At 32.6% G+C, this 24,958-nt stretch overlaps 2 protein-coding genes across 3 annotated transcripts in view; one reads left to right on the forward strand and one right to left on the reverse strand.

The window, feature by feature from the left end:
- The window catches only part of rg (A kinase anchor protein rugose), a 258,360-nt gene that overhangs the window by 141,639 nt on the left and 91,763 nt on the right, over positions 1-24,958 (forward strand). The window lies entirely within an intron of this gene.
- On the reverse strand, positions 19,562-21,672 carry LOC118197206 (protein mab-21-like 2). Its single transcript, XM_035368715.2, has one exon. It carries the CDS (start codon positions 21,362-21,364, stop codon positions 20,267-20,269), a length of 1,098 nt encoding a protein of 365 aa, XP_035224606.1. The 5' UTR covers positions 21,365-21,672; the 3' UTR covers positions 19,562-20,266.

Here is a 24,958-nt window from a genome sequence, read left to right on the forward strand (position 1 = left end):
TCCTCTTCTGCGTCTTGTTTCGTATTATACGTATATAACCACAAAATACCGTCTTCAGTCTTCTTTATGTTTATTATAGGCTTAGTTTTCTTTATGATTAAGGCAAAGCACTCGAAGGCTATTTGCCTAGAGGGAAGGATGCCTTCGTGGAGGACTTTCTAAAAGGAACTAACTCGTATACACGTTAGACATTGGGAAAACCACGAAAACGCCCAAGCAGCCAGCCTGTTTGTGGGATTCGAAACTTGGACCGAACTACCAGTGTTCAACTACTTTTCTGCTCAGCGGCTGGTGGGCCGTTTTATTATAGGGAGTAAAGAAAATGATAGGTTTGATGTAAATATGTGTAATTAAAAACGCTTTGCTCTGGGCTGTGAAGTATTTATATTACAGATATTACGTAATACAAATTCAGAAAGACATTGTTACGCTTTCATCTATACAATTTCTGACAAGGATACTCAGGAATCACGGGCGCAGTGTTCTTTCAGTGATCCTTAATGTTCCTTTTGCTGGTTTTCCTGAGTGATAATCAGGATTATTAGGAATTTAAAAATGGGGGCCATATTCGAGAGTCTTAAAAATCTAAGCAGTAGTTAGTTCTTGAATCTGTGCGCGATTAATAGTATAGCCAAGGGCGTCTGGCTATAAATTTGAAATTGTGAAAAAGGAATTGTCTTTTAACTCACTTTTACTGTAAAACTCCTATTAATAATTTTAAATATACAGCTTAGCATTCTATCATCTGTTTTATTTAGAATTCGAAATTTAAAACAAAACGAATTGCGTGATATCGTGTAAATTTTCTGCTTCTGCATGCTATATAAATACCAGCATCATTAACGAAATAATGCATTTTAGGAAAGTCAAAAGGGAAAAAAAAAACTTTTTTAAGGGAAAAAAACTTTTTTTCCCTGTCCTCCCGCCACATTAAAGAGATCCCAAAATGTTTATCTTCATGCGGTTCGCTTACGGCATCAGGTGGGAGTTTTTCGGTCGGTAACATTAAATTCGACGCAATTCATTGTTACGCTTTAGGCATTATTTAGGCCCCCAGAGGCGAATTTTCTGCTTCGAAGTTTGCATTTAAGTTCAAAATTGTTTAATTTTGTTTATTTAAACCTAGCTTGTTTTAAATTGTGGCGTTATTTTACATTTATACGATATTTAACAATATATTAATAGCCAAATCCTATAGACACATTTCTGATACAAGTAATTTAAATTTCTATATAATGATTTTAAATTTGGTCTTCAGCAGCATGCCTTTCATGAAAATTCAGGATACGTCCCTGTGTACAGCATATATCGAAATGATATTCATTCTTTGTTCGAAAAGTCGGAACTTCTGGACTTAATGTGATCTATGCGGACTTTATTTCGGTCTGCTTTCTGTTACCGGCAAAGAATACTCAGTGATTCTGGTGTATTCAGAATACAAACAAAAGATAAATAATTTAACGGGAAAAAGAATTTCAATTTTAATTTCTTAAAAATTTCATAACTTCTTTGATACATCTCGCAGATAGAAAATTCCAACTCAGATCATTTCAGAAGTATTTATAGATTTTGACGAGAAGACGTTAAAACCCGAAAATACTGGTATTTGATAACAGAACAGCCAGAAATAGAAAAAATCATAATATATCATTACTCGTGTGAAGCCAAATTTTATCGCCTTTGAAATTATATTAAAATATGTAAACATTACTCTTTAAGTTACCTACTTTATAGTCATCGAGGACCCATGGCGGCTGAACGAAAAGTACAATATCAGTCCCTAAACGATTGATGTCACCCAGATGGAAAACTCCGTGGGGACCAATTCCGCTCCCGAATGTATTACTTTCTTGCCGTAATGATTTTTTCCTTCGTATTAGCAATAGAACTTGCGCCGTTACACCGAAACTAACGATGAACAAGATTCTACGATCGGAACTTTATAGAGGACAGGAAATGAGTCGGCTTCATCCAGTCTATGATCCTTTGAAACATTTTATGCCCGTCGTTGAAAATTGCTTTGATGCTTTATTCTGTTAAAAAGCGATGTTTAAAATTTTAAAATGTTTATGCCTTATTTTATCCTTCTCTATAGATGGCACAGCCCTCGAGCCAGACGTTTGATTCTTAATGTATTTTTTAATTTGGTCCTGTGTTTGTGGCAACAGATAAAATAAAACCAAACGACTAGTATTCGTTGTTAAGAAACAAAAACATGTAAACAATTCTTATAGCTCATAAAGTCAAAATTTTATTTAATTTTTGAGTTTACTGTGTCAAATTCAAATATTTCCAGGTAACTAAAAGTCGTTGAAAATTCAATGTAAGCTACGAGCTCGTATTTAATAATTAGTCATTATTGAACTTACCAACAAACAGGCGAAGTGATTTGGTTTTACATATCCTATGTTTGAAGAAATGAAATATCATCGCATATTTAGATACATCTTACCACAAATAAACAATAATACAAAATCTCAAGATTGTGAAAGAAGGACTCTTTTTATCAGGATTCATTAATCACAGAGAAAGTCAAAACACGCTTAACATTTTCTTCTGCTGTTATTAATTACATTCTCATCCTTGTATGAAAACTGTAATCCATGAAATATTCGTGATCTTTCTTAGTGAAGAATTTCTGTTTTATTAATTCCATACACCATTTATTTAGCAGTGAACTTCTATTGTTCAGACAAGTGAGCGAATTTCAAATTGGGAATTAACATGTACCCAGCTACACAGAACAAATAACAAGGTCTCAAAAAAGTGATGGGACACTTGTGCTTTACAAAAGGAAACTGCAATAAAATAAATTTAAAAAACATGTAAAATTTTTTGTCGGTGTGTTTCATACTTAAATTTAGTAACAATTATTACATAACATACATTTTCTCAAAATATTAAAATATTAATTTAATAAAAATACAATTGTTTAGAACGGAGCAGAAAATGGCTCACTTAAGTGATGGGACACTACCTACTATGCAACAAAAATCGTCTGAAGAAAGCAATAAAAATATCTTTTGGGGTATTTATTTTTACTCAAAAGCAATTGCCAATAATTTATAAAATCGTCTGCAGTATTTCTCTCCAGTTTGTTTTGGAATTTTTGTGTTTTTTAGCTCTGTGCAGCCATGAATGCTAAACGAAAAGAAACTTTGCCTGGAATTCGTAAATTAGTTATTAATTTGCATATTGAACGTGGAAAATCTATTAGAGAAACTGCTGAAACAGTTAACTTCAGTCATTCAACAGTTTTCAATATCATTAAACGATATAAAAAGAATCATATGATTCAGGATAAAAGAAGACCTGGCCGACCATCAAAGCTATCCAATGGAATAAAGCGAATTATCGTTCGAAATATTTAAAAAAAATCCAAGAATGAGTGCTCCTAAAGTTGCTGCTGATTTACAAGCATTATATGGAGTAATTGTTAATTCTGAGACTATTAGAAGAGTAATTCGATCTACTGGATATCACGGTAGAGCAGCCAGGAAAAAATTCTTCGTAAGTGAAAAGGAAAGAAAACTCAGACTGGCTTTCGCAAAATCCTACATAAATAAGAATTCTGATTACTGGAATGAAGTTATATTTGCTGATGAGAGTAAATTTAATATATTTGGTTCTAACGGTAGAATCTTGGTGTGGAGAAAACTCAGGGAAGAATTTCGCAAACAGAACTTGGTGCCGACAGTAAAACATGGTGGAGGAGGAGTTATGGTATGGGGGTGAATGTCGTCCGCTGGAGTTGGTAATCTTGTTTTTATTGACAGTATAATGGATCAGTACAAGTATATTGACATTTTAAATCAAAATTTGAAATCTTCAGCACGAAAATTGAACCTTCATAACGATTTTAAATTCTACCAGGACAATGACCCCAAGCACAGTGCTTTGAACGTTAGACTCTGGCTGCTGTATAACTGTCCTGAAATAATAAAAACACCCCCACAATCTCCACAATTAAATCCCATAGAGAATATTTGGCAAGAATTGGAATCAAGAATTCGCAAACACACCATTTCTTCAAAACAACAATTAAAATCGGTGCTTCAAGAAAAATGGGGTAAAATCACTCCAGAAATCGCAAAAAAATTAGTCGAATGCATCCCAAGAAGAAGAAGATTAAATCATGTTTTAAAAGTAAAAGGAAATCCAACAAAATATTAAAACCTTTTAAAAAGTAAAATTTTTGGATAAATATTTGATGGAAAAGTAAGTGCCTCAACAGTTAAGTGAGCCATTTTCTGCTCCGTTCTAAACAATTGTATTTTTATTAAATTAATATTTTAATATTTTGAGAAAATGTATGTTATGTAATAATTGTTACTAAATTTAAGTATGAAATACACCCACAAAATATTTTACACGTTTTTTAAATTTATTTTATTGCAGTTTCCTTTTGTAAAGCACAAGTGTCCCATCACTTTTTTGAGACACTGTATGTCCTGCGTTGTAACTTGTAGTTGAAGTAGATCGCTGTGAACGAGCTGACTTCTTTTTGATAAAATTCTTATTTTAATTGAAACGACACTGAAGTGAATCAATTTTGATGGCGATTTTTTAAAATTCTTTTGAAAGCTGTTAAAGAAAAAAATTAACCCTCTTTAACGTATAAAAATATGAATCATTGTGAACTTTTTTAATATAATCATTATTATATCATTAATGACTACTTTAATTTTCTAAGATAATGACGCACATGCTTAAGATTTTACTTCAGCTTCTAGTTAAAAGTTCTATATATGTTTGCTATTTTGATGAATAAAACCGCCAAAAATTCCACTTGCGAAGCGGTATTATATTGAGCAATTTAAAAGTAATAAAATTTCTTTTAATAGCTTAAATCATTGTTTCATTTTTTAACACAGTACATCTAACTGATTTAAATTAAAATATATATAGTTTACTAGCTAATGTACCCGGCGATGCCAGCGCTTTAAGCAGAGTGAAGAGGATATGGTAGTTTTGTCGAAATCTCAAGTTTGCAGCGATTTTCCTTTTATTTTGGTTCAAAGTAAATTGCACAAAATTTTATGAAGCTTGAATAAAACTATGCAGTTTTGTAAAAATAATGAGGCACCATGTAACGCAGCGGTGCCCAACCTTGTGCTCGCTGATCGTTTTGTATGTGCTCGCCATCCCGATTAGGTACTATGAAACAAAAATATATAAAAAATAACCATTCTTTTATATTTCTGAACTGTTAAAATATAGTAAGCATTTATATTCATAAGAGATATCTTGCAAGACGTTATAAAATAATCGATTGCTGACTGATGAACTTGATAGCGAATATGGAATCTTATTGCTTCATTCCGATGTTAGATGGCTCAGCTGAGGAAAAGTACTTCAACGATTTGTAGAACTTCTTTCACCAGTAAAGAAGTTTTTGGAATCCGGAAAGGAAAGTTATAAAGAATTGGACGATAATAATTGGTTATCCGGTCTGTATTTTCTCACGGATATAACAGCTAAACTGAACAAACTGAACGAAGATCTCCAGGGAAAAGAATCTGCCCTTTTTCAATTGACTGGGACTGTAACTGCTTTTCAGATAAAGTAAAATTTGTGGATGAATCAGATGAAAGAAAAAAATTTCACCCATTTTTCAGCATTTATCAAGCCATATTAATAACCACAAGGCAATTGAAACAGAGAAATACTCGGAAAACCTAAGTGCACTGAAAAATAATTTTGAACTCTGCTTCTCCGATTTCCATAAAGTTCAACCAATATTATTATTCATCTGAAAACCATTTGCCGAAATTAATATTTAAGATGTGTCACATAAGATTGGAAATATGTTTAACAAAAATGTTGATGTTTGGAAATGTGCTCGCGATAGGCCAAAATGTGCTCTCGAGAGGCCAGAGGTTGGGTACCACTGATGTAACGGTTACTTGCTTGGTTATCGGCGAAGTCGGAAACCACGATCCACTCAGGTGATTTCTTCACTGTTTTCGAAATAGTCGCGAAACACTGATAGCATTTAAATTCTGCTCTAAAGGCTGTACACTGTATTAAAGGATAAACACAACCGAACGCTACGTCGTCTAACGATTCTAGTAGAAGCTGCTAGTCGGAACGCTACATCGGGGACGTGATTTCAAAATTGAAGCTGCATAGAAGTATTAACGTTCATTTTTTGTAAAAGGGCAATCATAAAGTCCTTATGACTTCCACTGATAAGGGGAATGCAACAACAGTGACTTGGACCTAAGACGAGTGACGAGCTCAATGTTCTAATGTAATTGCCTTCCTTGTGGACCCCGTGTTGCGGTTTTTTGAAATCTAATGTAGATGTTGACCTTTCTTCTGTTTGAGAGATCAGCTGTTTAAAATTTCATCAAGATCGAAATAAAGCTTTAGATTCCTATGAATTACCCACACACAAACAAACGAACACTCTACTTATAATAATTATATATATATATATATATATGATTTTAAGGAATCCAGCTAATGTAATTTCATAGATCAAGTTAATAACAGTTGAAATGAATTTGCATTTATTACTTTTAATTGGCTTAGTTTGTTACTAAAAGAATAAATTTCAAATAAAAATTAACGCTTTTCTGAACGACAAAACACTGCCGTGTGGAAGATAAAAGTATTTTAGTTTTGGGAGTTGCAATATATTTCTTTTAAATCGCAATGTTTGCTTATTAAATTCCAAACACAAACATATTGCGGGGCCTATCAGCGACCGAGCGGTAAAGTTGCCGAACACTGGTAGTTCGGTCGGAGGTTCGAATCCCACGAACGGGCTGGCTGCATGGGCGTTTTCGAGGTTTTCCCCATGTGTAACTTGATACAAGGCAGTTTCTATTAGAGAGTCTTCCACGAAGGTATTCCTTCCCTTAGTCAGATAGGCCTCGAGGCTTCGCCGTGATACATATACCAAATACCAAACATATCGCGAGTGGCACTAAATTTCGCCTAGTTTACTAATTAAATTGGAAACAAAAAAATTTTATACGCTCTACACAAAATTCTACCAATGAGCGCTGACATGACATAACGCAGTAGCGTTATATTATAGATTACTGCGTTATTGATAATTTTTATGAGCATTTATAATATATTGTATTTAATGTGTAATAATGTCTTTGTATTATAATAAATGGAAGATATTTAACGTATTAGTTATATATTAGATACTAATTAGAATCATTTGATTCATATAAGCTTATGATTAATATATCGTTGTAGACATGTCTGTGCATGGAAATTTTAAATAGTGCAAAATATTGGCTTATTTGAAAATTTCCGGAAGCAGGTTTGAAAATCAGCGAAATAGTCAGGGATAAATAGTTTTGTAAATCCTAATAGTCAGCTAAAATCAAAAGGAAAGTGATAGTATGTTTTGTTCTACACGAAACAACTTGTTTTCCTACGTACTTCACGTTGATAGAGACACAGTAGTTTCTCGTTTATTTTCAATTTCGTCTAGCGTCCGTAATTCGAAACTCTCAGTAGGGGTCCCGATTCCCCTTTCCCTTTTAGTTCTGCGTTTAGTTTTATGTCGCGTGCGACTCTTTCGACCCCTGACCTCACGCTCATTAGCTAAACGAATCTTCCTCCCGTCTGCGTTATTCTTATCCGAACATTGCGTGGTTCCATTCCTTTAGAAGTGGGCGCATGTCGTACTCTTTACAGCAATGATTCCCAAAGTGTGGGTCGCAGAAAGCTGAGGTACTCTTTCGTCACTTGAATCCGATGTAATCCAATATGGCACTCGATAATACAGAACACGGTTTCACGTTAGATATTTTAATAATTCAAATAATTCATAAGAAGGAACGTGAAATGTGAATGCTTCATACTTGGTATATTAATGCATATATGAAAGCATAACCCAAATTCAGGTTAATTAATTAATTAATTAATTGTGCATGACACTTTAGGAACATTCTTACGTAAATCAAGTTCCGGATTCGAGGAGGGGTTTTTTTGCTATGCCAGAGTGCCCTCTAAAAGCAGAAAATTGTTTGAGCAATCGAACGCTTGTTTTCTCATTGTATAACTAACTGTATATGGTATTAAAATAAGAATATGATTTTAGAACGAAATGGCAAAAAGGTTTGAAATGTTATCACTATCGCTAATTTTTATTTATGCTTAGTATGCTTTGGCAATTCATATTGGTTAAATGCAATGCACGGTTCAAGAACTTTAATTTTTGCATAAAAATTATCTTGTCAGATGAAGCTAATTTCTGCTTGATTGGATGTGTGAGCAAACAAAATTGTTTTTGGTTTGGAAACAATCCAAATGAGACGCACGAGAATGTACGAAAAGATCTTGCATTCGGGAAAAGTCATTAGTGGTATCATCAACCCCCCCCGGCCCCTCAAAAAAGGGAGGAGGAGATACAGTTGCACTGATTGGTGAGGTACACTAATTGATTTTTTGTTTGTGGGGGGGGGCAGGGCCGGATTTACGTATAAGCCACACAAGCCATAGCTTAGGGGTCTCTAAGCTACAGATCGTGTGTCTTATAAGAATTAAAATATAGTCTAAATAGTATTAAAATATATTATAACAGACTTATAAAGGACCCCATATCTCAAATAGCTTAGAGCCTTATCAAGTCTAGGCTCTGGTGTGTGTGTGGGGCGAATTTGGAAGGCATTGGTATGGGGGCATGTTGTTCCAACAAGATGGTACCACATTGCTGACATCACTTTTACATAAAAAGCCGCTGTTTGAGCCCCAGAAGTTGTGATTTCATTCCTCTAGATTGCATTTTGTAAGGTTATTTGAAATCAGTGATCGATACGAACAAAACACGAGCCATTGAAGCATTAAGGATAAACACCAAGCGCTGCGTTAGTGATATTAGGCCCAAGTGATAGCAGACAGGCCTCAAAAAGTGGGTTCTTCGCATTCTCTAGTGTGCACTAATTCGAAGTGGACACTTAAATGCTGTTTTAGTTAGAATATAAAGTCATAAATTGTACTTCAAAATAATATTAAAATGCTTGGCTATACCTGAAATAGTTTTTTTTTTTTTTTTTTTTTATTTTTTTTATTTATTGTATTTCACTTAAAATCATATTCTTCTGGTTGGTTCACTCTGTACTATATATTTAGCTATAATTACGAGGTAAAACTACCAATTAATTGTTAATAGTTACAGATATTTATTATTACTTCATAACCACCGTTATTCTCTCTCTCTCTGTTTTTTTTTTTTTTTTTCCCCCTCCTTCCCAGAGTAACTGCAAATGGATAATAACAAATCCCAACTATATATGCAAATAGGTCGCGAGGGTAAATTATTCGGGAAACATCACTTTACGGTATTCGGCAGAATATTGTATTTTCCTTCTCTGAAAGGGGGAACCTGTGTTGTTCAGATTTACTGATTGTATTTCCTATAATTTTAAAGCCTGTTATTCTAAATATTGAAATATTGATCCTTGCGAAGTGTAGGGCGAGTGAAGCATTTATCATAGGGTACAGCTGAAGCAAATTTATAGGATCGCGCTTATCATGGAAAGCCCTCATTCCAACGTACACCCCAAATTATTAATTAATTACAAAAATATCTTGTATCTTACGATGAAGCGAAGGGGCGAAAAGTTTTGGTGCAATGGGTCCTCTTCTTCATATATATGCTGTTGGATAACGAATTGTTGCAGAATTAAAACATAATCAATTAAATATTAATGTAAAAGTGTTAAAAATACATTTAGGGTTATGCGATTTTGAGATTTATCTCAAACGTTAATATCTTTGCTGATATGACTTCGCTGAAATATAACAAAATAAAAATACAACAAAATCTAAACAACTGTATTAGAATTACTTGATCATTTAAAGCTATTTTAGTTATTTTTTTTTAATTAGTATAATTTGTATGCTAAGAACCTTATAATTGAGAAAATAATGAATGTTGATTTTAGTTTTATATTACACGCAAAATATGGTTATGTCTCTGCAGTGAACTTGTAGATATTACTATATAAGGTATTTCTCCCGCATTCCTAGCGTGCCTTCGTGGTGTAGTGGTTCTGCACGCTGGACCGGTAGTCCAAAGGTCCGTGGCTCGATTCCCGGCGAAGTCGTTGCTAATTTTTTATCTCTCCGGCCTCGGGGGAAAAAAAAAAAAAAAAAATCTAATGTCTCTACAACTGTAGGACTAAAAACAGCTAAGGAAAATTATTTTCAGAAAGCCAGGCGAAGAAATTCAACTTAAAAATTAGCACAATTAAGATGAAATTTGTTATTGAATGCAGTTATCAAGGAACTTGGTTCGACTTCACAGCTTTATTATTATTGCTAACATTTGTAAGAGATGTCCTCACAATTAATTATACGTAATTATTGTTATTTGATCTAGTTCTTATTTTGAGTTTTTTTAGTTTGTTATTTAAATCCACGGAGTTCCTGAATAATAATTTGAGACAGCCAATTTCTGCTGGTTCATTATGTAAATTTTATTAAATATTTTTCACGTATAGCAAAATAAAATTAAGTACTTTCGTTATTTTTCGTATACAGAATAATATAAGCATCTAAAATGACGATAATAAACAATAGCACTTCCTCGTTAAAGCGGCCACCACCTGAGTCATCAAAATTGACAAATTTAATTGCCAACTTGTAACATGCATGTTTAAAAAGTCGCCAAAAGTTCGTATGGTGGCCGCTTTAACTAAAAATATCTGTGTATTCAGTGCAACATTTATAATTGTGTATTTGCACACATTTCAGTGTTACTATCTTAATGTTGTTTTTTGTAAAATATATTTCGGCGACATTATATTTCAATATTTATTTAGTTTAAATTCTGCTGTTGCACCTATCATTAATTTAACTTCGAACGAAAATTTAAGTTAATAAGTTACCTCACTAGTTTCTGAAGTAAATGATACCATACTGATTTTGGACTGTGATGATTAAAGAAGACATTTATCCTTTACTTAATTGATTATTGTTATTTTTGAATGAATAACACCACCTTAAAATAATTCATTACATTCCTAACAAATAATTAGTATTTTTTATATGCCGTAAGAAATTTTACATCAGTAAACGCTTTATACATGATTAGTGATTTACAGTAATAAATCTGATATACATGCTTATGTGAACACCTTTTTATAAAGTGTAGCAATGGGGAACTACTATTTCCTGGATCACATCCTAACTTGTCGTCGCCTTTACCTTGCGTGTTACACTGGTAGCCGAAGTAAAAAAGTAGTAGTGGGAAATTTGCTGACATTTTGCGTCTGGAAATAAGATTAATTAGGAGAAAGGTTTACATCTATTACCATGAACATGGCAAGCTTAATGGTTCTTGTCTTTCCTATAGGAATTTGTGTTTAAATTAAACACCCTGTCCTATTCATTGTATCAAGATCAGAATGAATGGAATAAGTGTCTGTGTTTATCATGGTTCAAGAGTCTAAAATCAGATGAAATTTACCTTGAATTTTTAGTATCTTTAGCGTTAGATTTTAAGCTGTGTTTTTACCCTGCATTGTCCAATGATGCTGATATAAACCAATTTAAAGTTATCAAATCTGCTGATTCAACTAGTACTATATTTAGAGATTTTCGTTAAATGTAAATGTGTATTGTTTTAAGTAAATGTGTTCTGTTTTCAAATATTAAATGAATTTTAAAAGTTGAATTGAATTAAATACTGCATGATATGTTTCAGGTAAGCCCATTCGGTGAACAGGGTTCTGCTTCAAAATGAGCAGCTTCAAAAAAATGAGTTAATAAAAATTGGAAAATCCCTTGAATGTAATAATTTGTTTTTCTTTTGCCGCCATTTTTTAAGATCTTTGCTAGAAAGTTTTGGTTCGGATAATAATGACAACATTCTTGATTATAAAAATTCGGTAGGATGCTAATTATCCGAAATGTAATTTTCTTAACTACTCAGTTATGTAAATATTCCAGTTTAAAGTTTAAAGTGCAAATTGTAAGTTAGAGAAACGAGTTGAGGAAAATGAAAAAGACTGTTACGTAAAGTGATTTAAGGCCATTAAGGTGCTGAAATGTTAAATTCTTAGAAACAATTTTGAAGCGACTAGAAGAAGGTGATCCTCTTAACATTTATGCATTAAAAGTATTTCTGCATGACGGCATGTAAAGTGATATCTTTTCCGGGGGGGAGGGGAAATTCTAAGTTTCCCGTTGGCAATTAAAAAATACGTAATTTTAATTAAGCCCAAATTTTACTTCCTTGTACGAAGTAAAAAGGAAGTATTGTAATCGCGAAAAGTTTCAGGCAGCATATTTCAACGAAAATATCCATTTTGACCGCTATCGAATGCAATTTAACGATGTTTTTGCGTGATATCTGTACGTAAGGGCAGAATAAAATACTATTTTCCTTCAAAAAAATTATAAAACTGCTTTAAAATTAATTCTGAAGAGAATTTTTCGTGGCGTCTGTACGAACGTATGTACGTACGTATCTCGCATAACTCAAAAACGAGTAGCCTCAGGACGTTGAAATTTTGTATATAGGACTGCTATAACATGAAGATGTGCACCTCGTATTTTGGTTGCAATCGGCAGCACCAAACGTATATAAATATATTTATATATATATATCCACTCTGTTACCCGGCTCAGTGATCTCAGTTTCTTTACTCTTATATGTTTATAAATTGTACATTTTTTTTATTTAAAAAGGATTGAACTATATTGTTTTTATCTTCCGGTTAAGGTTTTTATGCCTTTCGTAAATCTGTGTGCAATATTTTTAGAATTATCAGCAATTTTAAAGTTGTTTAATTGCCGCTAAACCTGTTTTTAATGGCGGCCATTAATGTTTACATTTGAAACAGGAGACTAGTGGATTTGTTGCCAATCTAGAGAAACTTAGCTTCGCAACAACAACGGTAACGCATTCACTTATTATTGCCAATTAATTCATGCTTAATTCTTTCTGGAATTTTTTCGAGGAAATAAGCGTTTGAGATTTACTTCGTAATTTTTAATATAGATATTTTGAGTTTTTATGTATTTTTGCCTTCTCGCAAAGTGAGAACTGAATTAATTGAATGAGAAATACTCAATCGTCTGTGAAAAACTGTTTCTGTTTTGTTTAGTTTGCTTAATTTCTTTTATACATCGTTCTAGCTTTATTATAGTATTTGAATAGAACATGTGGCAACGATTAGATAATTCTTTAAATGATATACATTTTGTGCATTCTGAGGTATAATATGAATGAAATATAATACTGTTAAGTAAACCTATCGCCAGAGTGTCGCTATGGTAAACAAAGTGAATTTTAAAGAATGCATTTATTCTACTGTGGTTTATGCGCTGTTGGCGAAGTAGGTTTAATTCAATCTAATAAGTTTAAATAAAATGCAAGAAAAAATGCGTATAATTTAATATTCCGTAGAAGGAAGTCTTGTGGTGTACACATCAGATTTTTTCCTTTTGTTGTTGTTTTGATTAATTTTAAATCAGATTTTATAATTTTTGTTCACAGTTCCGGCAGAGATGTTTAAGGATTTTGCAATAGCTCTTTGGTGGGCTGGATTTTCCTTTTAAAACATGAGATACGACTTTAGATTTAATAAGAGCTGTACGTACTTTTGTTGGGTATGCATTTTTTGCTATTTTCTCAGGCACATTTAAACTTTCACGTTTCTTTCCTTTCATATTAATTATGTCACTTATTTTACTTGTAGAAATATTGAAACCACGTTTTACTCATCCTTTTTTTAACAATTGAATAAGAGCAGCGCAAAAATATAGCCTTCGATCCATTGTTTATTTTACAGCGACATTTTAAAGAAAAGTATATTTTTAATGCTGTAGATGATAATTAATTATTATCGTCTGATGCTATTATTATCGTCTTATTCCAATTTGATGCCAGTCACGTTTGTATTTTAAATTAATATTTAAATTCCTGGAGAAAATCAAAATCGTTACAAAAATGCGTGAACAGCCTCTGCATTTTGACATCTGTGCTTCACTTTTATGTAGCTGCTGTAAATCTGAAGTTTCTAAATCATATATTAAAGATGTTGAAATCGCGAGTGAAGGGATATACGGTGTATTAAAATGTGTGTAAGTAAATACGGTGGATTAAAATGTAGTAATTACAAGAAAAATGCGAAATAGTGAAATAAATTCAGTTCGAATATTACTGTTTAATTCAAGTTTGCTTGATTTATGTTACGGGAACTTAGTCAAGTATGTTGTTTGCAGAAAATGATTAGTTTTTCAGGTGAGCTGAATAGTCACTGAGAACTTAAAAATTACTTAAGAAAGTTTTATCTTGAAAATTTTTGTTAGAAATTTTCGTGACACATAGAGGCTGTTCGCTCATTTTTTAGACAATTTTGCTTTGCTGCTGAAAGAGAAAAGAAAGAAAACATCTGCTATGCTTTTGCTCATGCAAAATGTCGCTTTTAAAGAAGCGATGGATGTGTGTGTTTTTTCCGAAGAAAATTATTCGTATCTAAGTATTAAAAAAAGTTGTGAAAGGCATGGTGTTTCGATATCTAAAGCTACGATACGTAATACTTACTATCAACAACAAAGGAAAAGAACGTCAAAATCTAGCTTCAAGTGGAAAAATTGTTCCAAATACGTATCCAAGGGGGGGAAAGGGAATTTTTCGAGTGTTATAAAGGTAAGACCTTTAATGTTAAAAGAAAATCCGTCAAGTACACTCGCAAAATCATTAAAAAATGCTCAGTGTCATCTGTGAGCGAAGTGATTAAGCTGATTTGAATCTCAAAAAGCCGAAAAAACATAATGTGCTTCGCGTTTCTGCACGAACGAGAACGCAAAACGCCCTGCAGAATTCTTTACGAGAAGCATTTATCCGGACAAAAATGGAAAAATGTTGTCATGATAGACGATTCTTGGGTGTACAATTGACTGCAATAAAGAGGTCCATTTATTATAAATCTTACCACTTAAAACAAATCTTAAAACATGGTTTAAGGAATCTAAAGAAAGTTTTTCTAAGGGATTTATAATTGTCGCTGATTTTTCCTATAACGACAAATTAAACATAAAGAAAGTGGAGAAAATGTTAAGATCAACTTTCACATGTTATCAAAAACATATTTTATACCCAGTTTTCAAATATGAAATACCTTCTCTTTACACACATCAATCAGTAAAGCTGCATCTACTGATTCTGTGATCAACCAGTAGAGCTGCATCAAGACAAAGCAAGCAGCGATACGTCAAAATCTACTTTTAAATAACTGTCAAAATCTACTGTTAAATAAATGGAAGAAATGAAACAAGGAAACGGGTATCAAGGCCCATACCCTCCTTCACTTTATATCCCTACTAAATCTCCTGATCAATAACCAATGTGTTTCTGCGTTTTGGAACTTTTAAAAAGCGGGATGTCCAAACGTCGACCTAGAACCTCTTTAGACTTTGGAACGTTGTTCGAGAGCTGTGGGATGAAATATCTCTTCCAGTACCACAAAAGACTTTTATTGTCTTGTAAATTACGCTGTAGAAAGGTGATGGAGAATAAGAGTTATCAAATAGAACATTTAAAACATTTTAGGTAAAATATTTCTGTGATTACAATGAAAATCGTCAAAAATGTATTGCCTCTGTATTGCCTTTTCTTTATTTATGTCTTTCTTTATTTCTTTATTAAGTAATAAGAATGAAAAAGGCCGCTAGCTAAATGCTGGTAGTCCAGTTGTCGTTACATGTCCAAAGTTTTGGCCTGATTAGAATTTGACGATATTTTGTTTCTGTTGAAACATAGAAGCGAACTAGTTTACGTTAGAAAGTTCTCCACACGACATGGCATCCTTTATAAGGCAAACTAGCCCTCGTTTGCTTTATTTTAATTAATTAACCAGTTCACTATTTTCTTGATGAAAGTTAGTTTAAAATCGGTGTATAGAAAGATAACTGTTTTATTCAAAATATTAGATACAAATTTAAAATACGTGAATCTATTTTATTAAAAAAAAGTGCAGAAAGTTTTATTCGTGCTTAAAAGATATAAAAATAAATGTATACAAAGATGTAGTAGTTTGTGAAGGTTTCTTCCCCCCCCCCTCCATTTTAGTGCTTTTAAAGTCAAATCAGCTTTCATTTCAATTGTTTTATCCTTTCAGTTCATGAGAATTGAAAAATATCATCATCATCATCATCATAATTCGCTATTGTTTTTCCTTCTGCTGCGTAGCTGTAAATGAAATGTATTTAGGTAAATTAGGAAATTTTTTATTAAAAAAAAATTATACATTTGTTGAGTATTTTGCAACCAAGTTGCAGATTGCTAACCTTATTCATTTCCCATTTCCTTTTGTCTATAGACATTTTTTCTGTTATAACATTTAATCATTGGTTTGATTAAAATATTTATTTATGAAGAATATATAAATGATAATAGTATAATAATTCAATTTTTAATAAAAATTAATACCTAAATAGTATTTATTGTACATATGTTTTTATGTGTTCGAGAAAATCATATGCACTCTTGAGAATTCGTACGTAAATTATAGTTAAAGTTCGATGCCTCTTAGATAAAATTAGGTTTTACTTCCAATATAATTTGCGTATAAGAATGTAATGCCGATTCATGTTGCTTATTATTAATTTATTTAGCATAGTTTGCTTGTGATATTATAAAAGAATCAACTAAAGTTTTAGCTAATATTAACTTTTCGTTTTGCGAGTGAAAATTTTACTTTTTCATTTTTCTGTTATTTTGCTTCATGCTATAATGCATTAAAGGAAAACTGCGTGTTCTTAACAATTAATGTCAGTGTTTTGAAAAGAAAATGCTTAATTGTTTCTAATTTTGGCACTGTAAAAATTATGAACTGGAAATAATTTCCGAATAAATGCCTGAAATTTTTAAATACTGTACTAAGGAATAAAATCTCTGCTATCATCATCTTATGAAACTACACTAAACAAATGTGAAATCTCATGTCGCGTACAAAATTTATTCATTTTACATTATTTTAAAAATTTACTGATGCGTGAGTTTATTTTCCGCTTCTAAGATTATATTATTCGTGTTTACTTTTAAATGAAAATATATATATATTAAGATTTTTAGTTTGCTTTGGAAATGTAAATGTGCATCAAATTTACAACTACATTCTGCTCAAGAAATCTTTCAATAACCTAAATAGATTATCATATGAAAATTAAAATCCGCCCGATATCGAAGTCTGTTGTCATTCCAAACATAAAAATCTGCTATCATATTTTTTTAGACAATTGAAAAATATAGAATAGTTCAAGTTAAGATTTCAAGTGAAGCCTCATATTTATATAAGACTGAAATAGTTGTTTAAATTCTTCTGCAAAAAGCTTATTATTGCAGGGTGGTAAATAAAATTTTTTTATAGGATTCTTGTCTGTATATAAAGCATGTTATGATGCATGAAGCGTAACCCATGCAAACCAAAATTTTATTAGAATTTTATTGGTGTTCTATTCTGAAGTTATCGAATATGTGGATGTGATAAACTTTTGACGACAATAAATCTTCTGAAACTTTTTTTTTATTTTGTCTGTAACCTTTGAGCTATCTTGTGTTATGTACTAAAATTATGTATAGAACTAAAATAATTTGGTAAACGAAAATTCCTGCCAGGAAAGCCAGTAAAACTGGATGAAAATCCCGAGTTCTGAAGATTTTTAACAGTGCTTATATAAGTTGGAACACTAAAGTAAAAGTGCTTTGCAATACATAAAATTTCGAAAACATTTTTCTCTCTTCCAAATTTTAAGAGGGAGGGGGGGTTGGTAAGCAGTGTTAAGTACACTTCTGCTAATTTAGTCTTATATTGGCGAACAAGAGAAAACTTAGATTAGAAAGATAAAAACTTAATAGAAAAATAGAAGTAGAAAACTTAGATTTCTTAAGTAAAATTATTGAATATATTTTCACCTTGAGGAATATTTTACATTTTGTAGACTACTTTTTGGAAAGGGGTGTTTATTATGGCATAGCACACTAGACTATGCCTAAGGGAAGAGATGCCTTCGTGGAGGACTTTCTAAGAGAAACTGAATCGTATGCACGTTACACATGGGGAAAACTAAGAAAGCACTTATGCAGCCACTCCGTTCGCTTGGATTCGAACCCTGGTCAGAACTCTGTGTTCAGCAGTTTTGCCGCTCGGCCGCAGGTGAGCCTGCATTTTGTAGAAGTGGATCCCTTTTTGTTGGAAGTACTTAGTTTTTCTATGAAATCTGTGTTGATTTAAGATTGAACTTTGCCAAAAATTCACAATTCACTAGACGTTTCTTTCATCCACCTGATTAAGAATGGTTTGAAGCCTACCTCTGATATTTAAAATGCCAGATTGCATTAAAAATTGTCGATTTGGCATGATGTCAAAGATGATTTTAGCATTTCTTCTTCTATCCTTAAACGAAATAAATTATTTATATTTTTTCATATATCTAAGACCCATTTTAAAATGAGCTCGTTAAAAAATTGGGAGTACTTCTTGTTGAAAACACGCTTTTAAAAATATTTATCACTCGACTATCGTTTTCATTCCTTTTCTCTGGTTTTGGCAAATTGAAATCTATATTACAAGTGAGACCATCTCATATTTCAAAAATTCTTCCAGTAGCATGTTAGAAAAGTGATGTCATCATGATTAATTATACGTACGTAATTTGGAAATTGAATGTTACTCTGATGATATAATGACTCTGCCATTACAGTTTCAGACTCAACATTTCCTTAGTTAATATGCAGTCAGGCTTTGGTTTTTGAAATATATCATTTTGAAGTGTGTGATTTCCTTAATTATATTCATCATCTAAGCGTCGTTAATGAGTTTTGAAGTCATCATTTTAAAACATCAAGGGCATACATTGTTCGTTAAATACGTAAATAAAAGGATAAAAGTAAGATAAAGTACATTTAAATAAGCCTTTTGGTTTCTAAAGATTAAAATCATTACCATTTGTCATTGTTGTGTTAATGATATTAATCTTGAGAGAGATTGAATACTTAAAAAAATTTCATTAACCTATATTTTCATGTAGATTGAATTAATTAATCATTATATTTCATATACTGAATAATATTATCCATTGCTTATATCGTCTGGATACTAATTAATATTAAAGAATATTTTCATAGTTAGAAGTTATCTTTTCTCATTCAAATAAATCGATGTTACAAATTTTCTAACACTTTGAATGGAATGTGTTAGATAAAATTATAATATTAACTACTTGTAACATATATTAAGCCGTAAAACGACTGATTATACATGAAATTAAGTACTGTTTATATAATTAATATCTATTACATGACAATATATTTTAAAAAACAGCAGTTAGATTTCTGTGGTAATCATATAATATATTTTATGCTATTAATACTTTTTATTTCCTTTATTTTTTCCCAAGTCGTTGGAATGTAATTAATTCATAGAATTATTCTAATGGTATAGTATAAACTTACTAGAAAAGTAGAATAGATTAACGAAGAATTCTTTCCCTGCATAATTTCTCTTTTGGAGACAATTGCAAGATAGTAATATTCGGAGAAATAACAAGTATTAAAAAAGTAATTGCTACATTACAGTTTATATTACTTCAAAATTTAATAATACCCTAGCATACAAATAGCCATCATTTTGCTTTAAAAGGAATCAGCTATTAGATTTAAGGGCAAAAAACAATAGAAGCTGTATATCTACCTGTCAGTATTTCTGTACAAATGCAAACAAACTGTACACTTAGTATTCTACACAAACAATCTCTAATCGAAGAGCACGATCACAGTTCACTTCATAATATTCATAACACAAGTTTATTGTTTTGCAATTTAATTAAATGTTCAGAGCGAAATGTTCTCGTGAAGTTCAGTTTTAATGGAGTTTACTAGCTCACTAAACAAAATTTTTTGTGGAACAAAAACAGTACATACCACATCTATCGTTGTTTCGATTATTTAGATAGCACACAGTTTAGTTTCTTTCTCTACATCTAATTAAGTATTCACTAGAAAGCCAGTTTGGTCTTAACACAAAATTTTTCATGCTCGCAGATGAAAATTCGTCTTTCTAAACCTGAAAAACCTTATTTTTTAAATAATAAGTACGTGATGCATTTATATTGTTATATATATGTATGAAAGTCATTTGTGTTCATTTCAAATGGGTTTCAACACTATTTCGGATTTAATTTGCACTCCGTGAAATGAAGTAATCGTTGTAATGCCGTCCTGGTGGAGCTAGATTAAACAAATTCGATGGTATAAGAAGCAAAGTTTTTTTCTCTTAGTGATTCACAGTTTTTCTAGTGATCTTGGATTCGTGAGTAGTTCTCGTGTCAATCTCCAGCACTGCTTAGCAGCATTTTCCAACGAGCTGACGGACTTCCCTTTGAAAAGATCTAATTGTGGCAAGAAGTAATGCGGACACCTGCGACACTGCAGACAGGATATTAATTGCAACAGTATGCCATTAAGTCGGTCCCCTAGACACGTCTCATCCCATTCTAATTCACGCGGATGCTTTTCACATTCGTACAAGACCAGAGTTTTCATATGATAACTGGATACCGGGTTTCCTGGAAGATCCAGGTGGCGATCTCTCATCGTTTTCAAAATACTGAGGCATTTGCTGCGGCATCCACCTTGAAGAAGGCGATTCTCAGCTTCTCCGAAGTTCAAGACCCAGGCATCTCCTTCCATGGAAGACTGCTTTCCTTGCAGAGTAACACATTCCTTCGAGAGAAGATCAAAGCCTTCTGTTTTAACTTCTGCCACCAGGTTTGGATTAGGCCAAGGAATATGAGGTATAGGCCAGTGAGCAGCTGATCTCGGCCAGAGTCCACTGCAGCGGAAAGCCGGTGTTATCTGAACCACAAATCGTTCGCGAATGCGCAGTTTGACTTCTGTTGTATCAGCAACCATCTTCACGATGTCTCGGTAACTGCATTTATCGCATGCCTGAGCTACCAGAGTTTGGAAACGGGAACGGATTTTCCTAGCTGATAAATAGCCGGAAGCGGTTATGAATTCCACCCAGAGAGACATAGAGCGTTTGCGGCCATCGCTGAGTTTCAGAACAGCACATCCAGGTAGTGACCCATCGTCCACGAAGTTGAAAACTCCCATCTGATTTAGGTAAAGCACGACCTCGAACTCCGTAGGTGATATGACGTCGAAACCATCATAACGTCCATTGCAATCGTTAAGTGAAGAGATAAATCGTGGCTCCTGCACTTCCACTTCTTTTAGTACATCTTGGACAACTTTGCACACTTCGCGGACAGTCTTAGCTATCGCCGCCTTCCGAACCTGAACCCGTTCGCCGTAGAATTTATTCAACTGATAAAGCAGTTTGGACTGAGCGGCTAACATGTCTGATGGTACCAGCATTTTCTGCGATTCCGTCAATTTGTATTATGTATCGGAGATCGCAATAAAGCCGCAATGTCTGATAAAAACACTGAGCGACGAAGTGGCAGTCCGATCTCGCCAGCTACTACAGCTGCTCCGTCGGAGGGATCTTACCGAACGCGACGCCGTGAGGGGGGCGGGACCTTTTAACGCGACCACCGTCGGCATGCGCCTTGCGGTGGTTGCCGCCCATCGCTCGATTCGGCATCCAACCGCGGGTCGTCGATCGTTTTTCGCCTGGAAACGCATTACCTGTGCTCGCGTGATCCTGCCATTGGTTCGTGGGTAACGTCAGGGTTCACGACCTTTTATATTGTATCGTGAAAGAAAGAGTGCAGGGTATTGAAAGGAGAAGCGAAATAAAAAAGGAGGATAAGGTTGTCACGTCGGTGCTTTCTAATGAGACAAGTGCGAACAGTAAAGCCAAACCCCACTCGTAAAAGGGGGTGGAGCCGAGTGGCGTCCGCAGCCGAAAATTGACTTAGCGAGAAAGACACAGGTGAGTGATGATAGCTGCTTCTTTTTGCACTAGGGTTGGTTTTTCATGTTTCCTTTTCAGCCTTTCATTGCGTGCAACGTTTAGTTAGTTTCTTTCCCAAACTAGGGGAGGGAAGTGGAAGATCGGCGTGAAGATACGACTCGGGAGTTCTCATTTTTTAGTTCTTTTAGTCCTTTAAATAACTTTCCTAAATGAAGAAGTCACAATTAGTAGCAGATGTTGTATCGTGTTGTGATTAGTTGTATCCTGCTTAATGTCTCTAAAAAGATTATCAAATTTTCTGTGTTGATATAGTCATCAATTATTTTCGTCTTCAGGCATGAGAACAAAACGAGTTAAGTATTCGGTACAATAGAAGTTGAATTAAGTACACCCAGTTCTGTTTTCACAGGGATTGTATTTACGAAATTTTAACATGGTTAAAGAATGGGTTTTTGGCGAGATAAGATATTTTTCTTTTTACTTCTTTCTTTAGTACATGAAAGAGATATTATTTTTAATTCTAATGAAATCACGTATGACTCAAACGGACTGTGTTTATTACCAGAAAGAGATATTACGTTTATTTTCAATGTTATAAAAATTTATTACTTAATACTCCATTAAATAAAGCATTTAAAAAGTCCTCTCTTCTAGACTTTTTGACAATATTTTATTCACAGATTGTATTTTTAATGCCATCGTAAATGAAATAGGTTTTTAACACATTCTAATAGGAGAACATTCTAGATTATAAAATTCCTGTTTCTCGTGTACACTATCGCCTGAATTAAAAATAAAATTTGATGTTATGATGAAGTTTTATAGTTAATGTGTAAATTCCAGGCATCTTTGTTTATATCTCCTTTTAATTTTGGTCCACCGACGGCCGAGTAGTGAAGTCGCTGAACACAGGTAGTTCGCTCCGAGGTCGAATCCCATGAACAGGCTGACTGCGTGGGTTTTTTTTTCGTGGTTTTCCCCCATGTGTAACATGTGTACGAGGCAGTTTTGTTTAGAAAGGCCTCCTGGAAGGCATCCCTCCCCTAGTGTGCTTCACCGTAATCTCAGCAAACCAAACCAAAACATTTTAATTTTCTCCAAAAGGTAATCTACTGTTTAATATTTTGAAAATTTTCGTTTTTATTTCAATGATTTAAAAAAATAAATAATGTATGAACACTGAATAAAAAAATAAATTTTATAATTTAAAAAAAAACTGTGAAATAAGCACCATTACTTTATTTATTTATTTATTTTTTAAGCTCAAAAGGGGCTGTTAGTCTGGATATGGGATTTTGCGTCGGTTCACTGTCTGTGTGTATACATGTGTATGTATGTTCCTCGCATTGTAAATAAAATGACAGCACCTAGAGCCATCAAATTTTGAATAACGTAGTCCTCCACCCGAACTGGGGCGCCTGTAAACATGAATTTTGAATTTGCTGTATTATTTATTTCATAAAAATTCTAATGAATTTTTTATTTACAAAATCAACAATAGGAAAGCTAGCATTGGCAACTCTGTTCAAAATAAAGAATTTTTTTCCTCCAGTGCGCGAGATAGTTGCCATTCGGAAAAATGAAAGATATTTATAAGTTTTAACTTTCATTTTTAACAAACAAACTCTATGAAAGCAATGTGCTGCCGCAGCGGTCGGAAGTAAGGTATTTTTATCTTCGTCAGCGCGTCAGGTTGTTCCTATTCAGTAAAGCCCAAGATACTTTATAATTTAATCTAAAAAACTCTTAAAATCTTAGTTTATTGAGTAATAAACTAAGCATTTAAAAACACTAAACGCAGCTATTAAGAATATTTTTTTTCTACTTTTTAATGTGATTGATTTAACTAAACATGCATTAAAATTATGAGATCTCTGTCTAATTAGAAATGCTCTATATTTTTGTGAAATTATACTAGCTGAACTCATTAAAATCATTATATATTTTCTTTTTTTAATGATAACTAGTTTAGGCGGCTAGTTTATAAAGAAATAATATAACGAATGTAAAAATATATATGACAACCCGTAAAACTTTATTAAGAAATCTAAATATATGCGTTTTTTAAATATTTTGATGATTAGTTATGCTGTTGAATTGAATTTTATGTGGCGTTTAAGGGCTAAGAGCCTACTATGTATGAATATAATTAACATATAAAAATTAAAACTAAAAAGTCCAAAAAAAATTCTTGTTATCCATCTTACTTAGAAAACTGAATATTTATATCGCAAATTGAGAAATGACTGAAAAAATATAAAAATGTGTACCAACTCTTAACACTGAATCGAGAATGCCAAACTTTTGCTACTGCGCAGCATTTAAAAATTTTGTGACTTTGCTGTTGAACTGTATGTGACGTAAATGCAAAGGAAACGATGTTTATTAATAAAGCTTTAAAAAAGAAAGAAAAAAAAAACTTAACGTTTTGGGTGACCGTTAAAATTTGAAAAACTTGCAGACTTTTTTTTTTAGTTGAATTTTAATGTTATTCAACAGTAAAATTTTTCTTTAAGAACTGGAAAGTGGAACATGCAAGTTTTTAAAGTAAATATTTAAATATTTTTAAATAAGTAAAATATTTGTTTTCTATAGTTTAAAATTTATTGTATATTTAAAAAATTTAAAGTAAAACTTTTCTTTGGAATGTTATTGTTCTATAATCTGTAAGTTTCATATTCTAAATTTTTTAGACAGATGAGGAATCTGACAATATTCAAAAATGCGCTTTTAAAAAAATCTGTAATAGAATTTTATTGTTCTGAAAAAATATCTGTGCATTGAAAACTCGGATTTATAACGAAAGATGCCATTAGCAGTCAAATATTCTCAGGCAACGTCCTAGTACATTTCTAAATTCAAATTTGATTAATAGGTAAGAATATTTTTATTTTCACAATTACTTTCGATATCCAAATCAAAGCCATTATTATTACCTCCTTACATTTAAAAGAATAAATATGGTAATAATAATAAGTAAATTTAGTAGAATAAAAAAAAAAAGTGCACTATGTCTCCTTGTAAAATCCAGGTCGAATTAAAAATGTTAATTCTAGAAATTTCACTTGCTAATGAATTAACAAGACGTTTTA

Source organism: Stegodyphus dumicola, chromosome 9, assembly GCF_044657685.1.
Source record: "Stegodyphus dumicola isolate Sdum_Otavi_A_Nest chromosome 9, ASM4465768v1".
NCBI lineage: Eukaryota > Metazoa > Arthropoda > Arachnida > Araneae > Eresidae > Stegodyphus > Stegodyphus dumicola.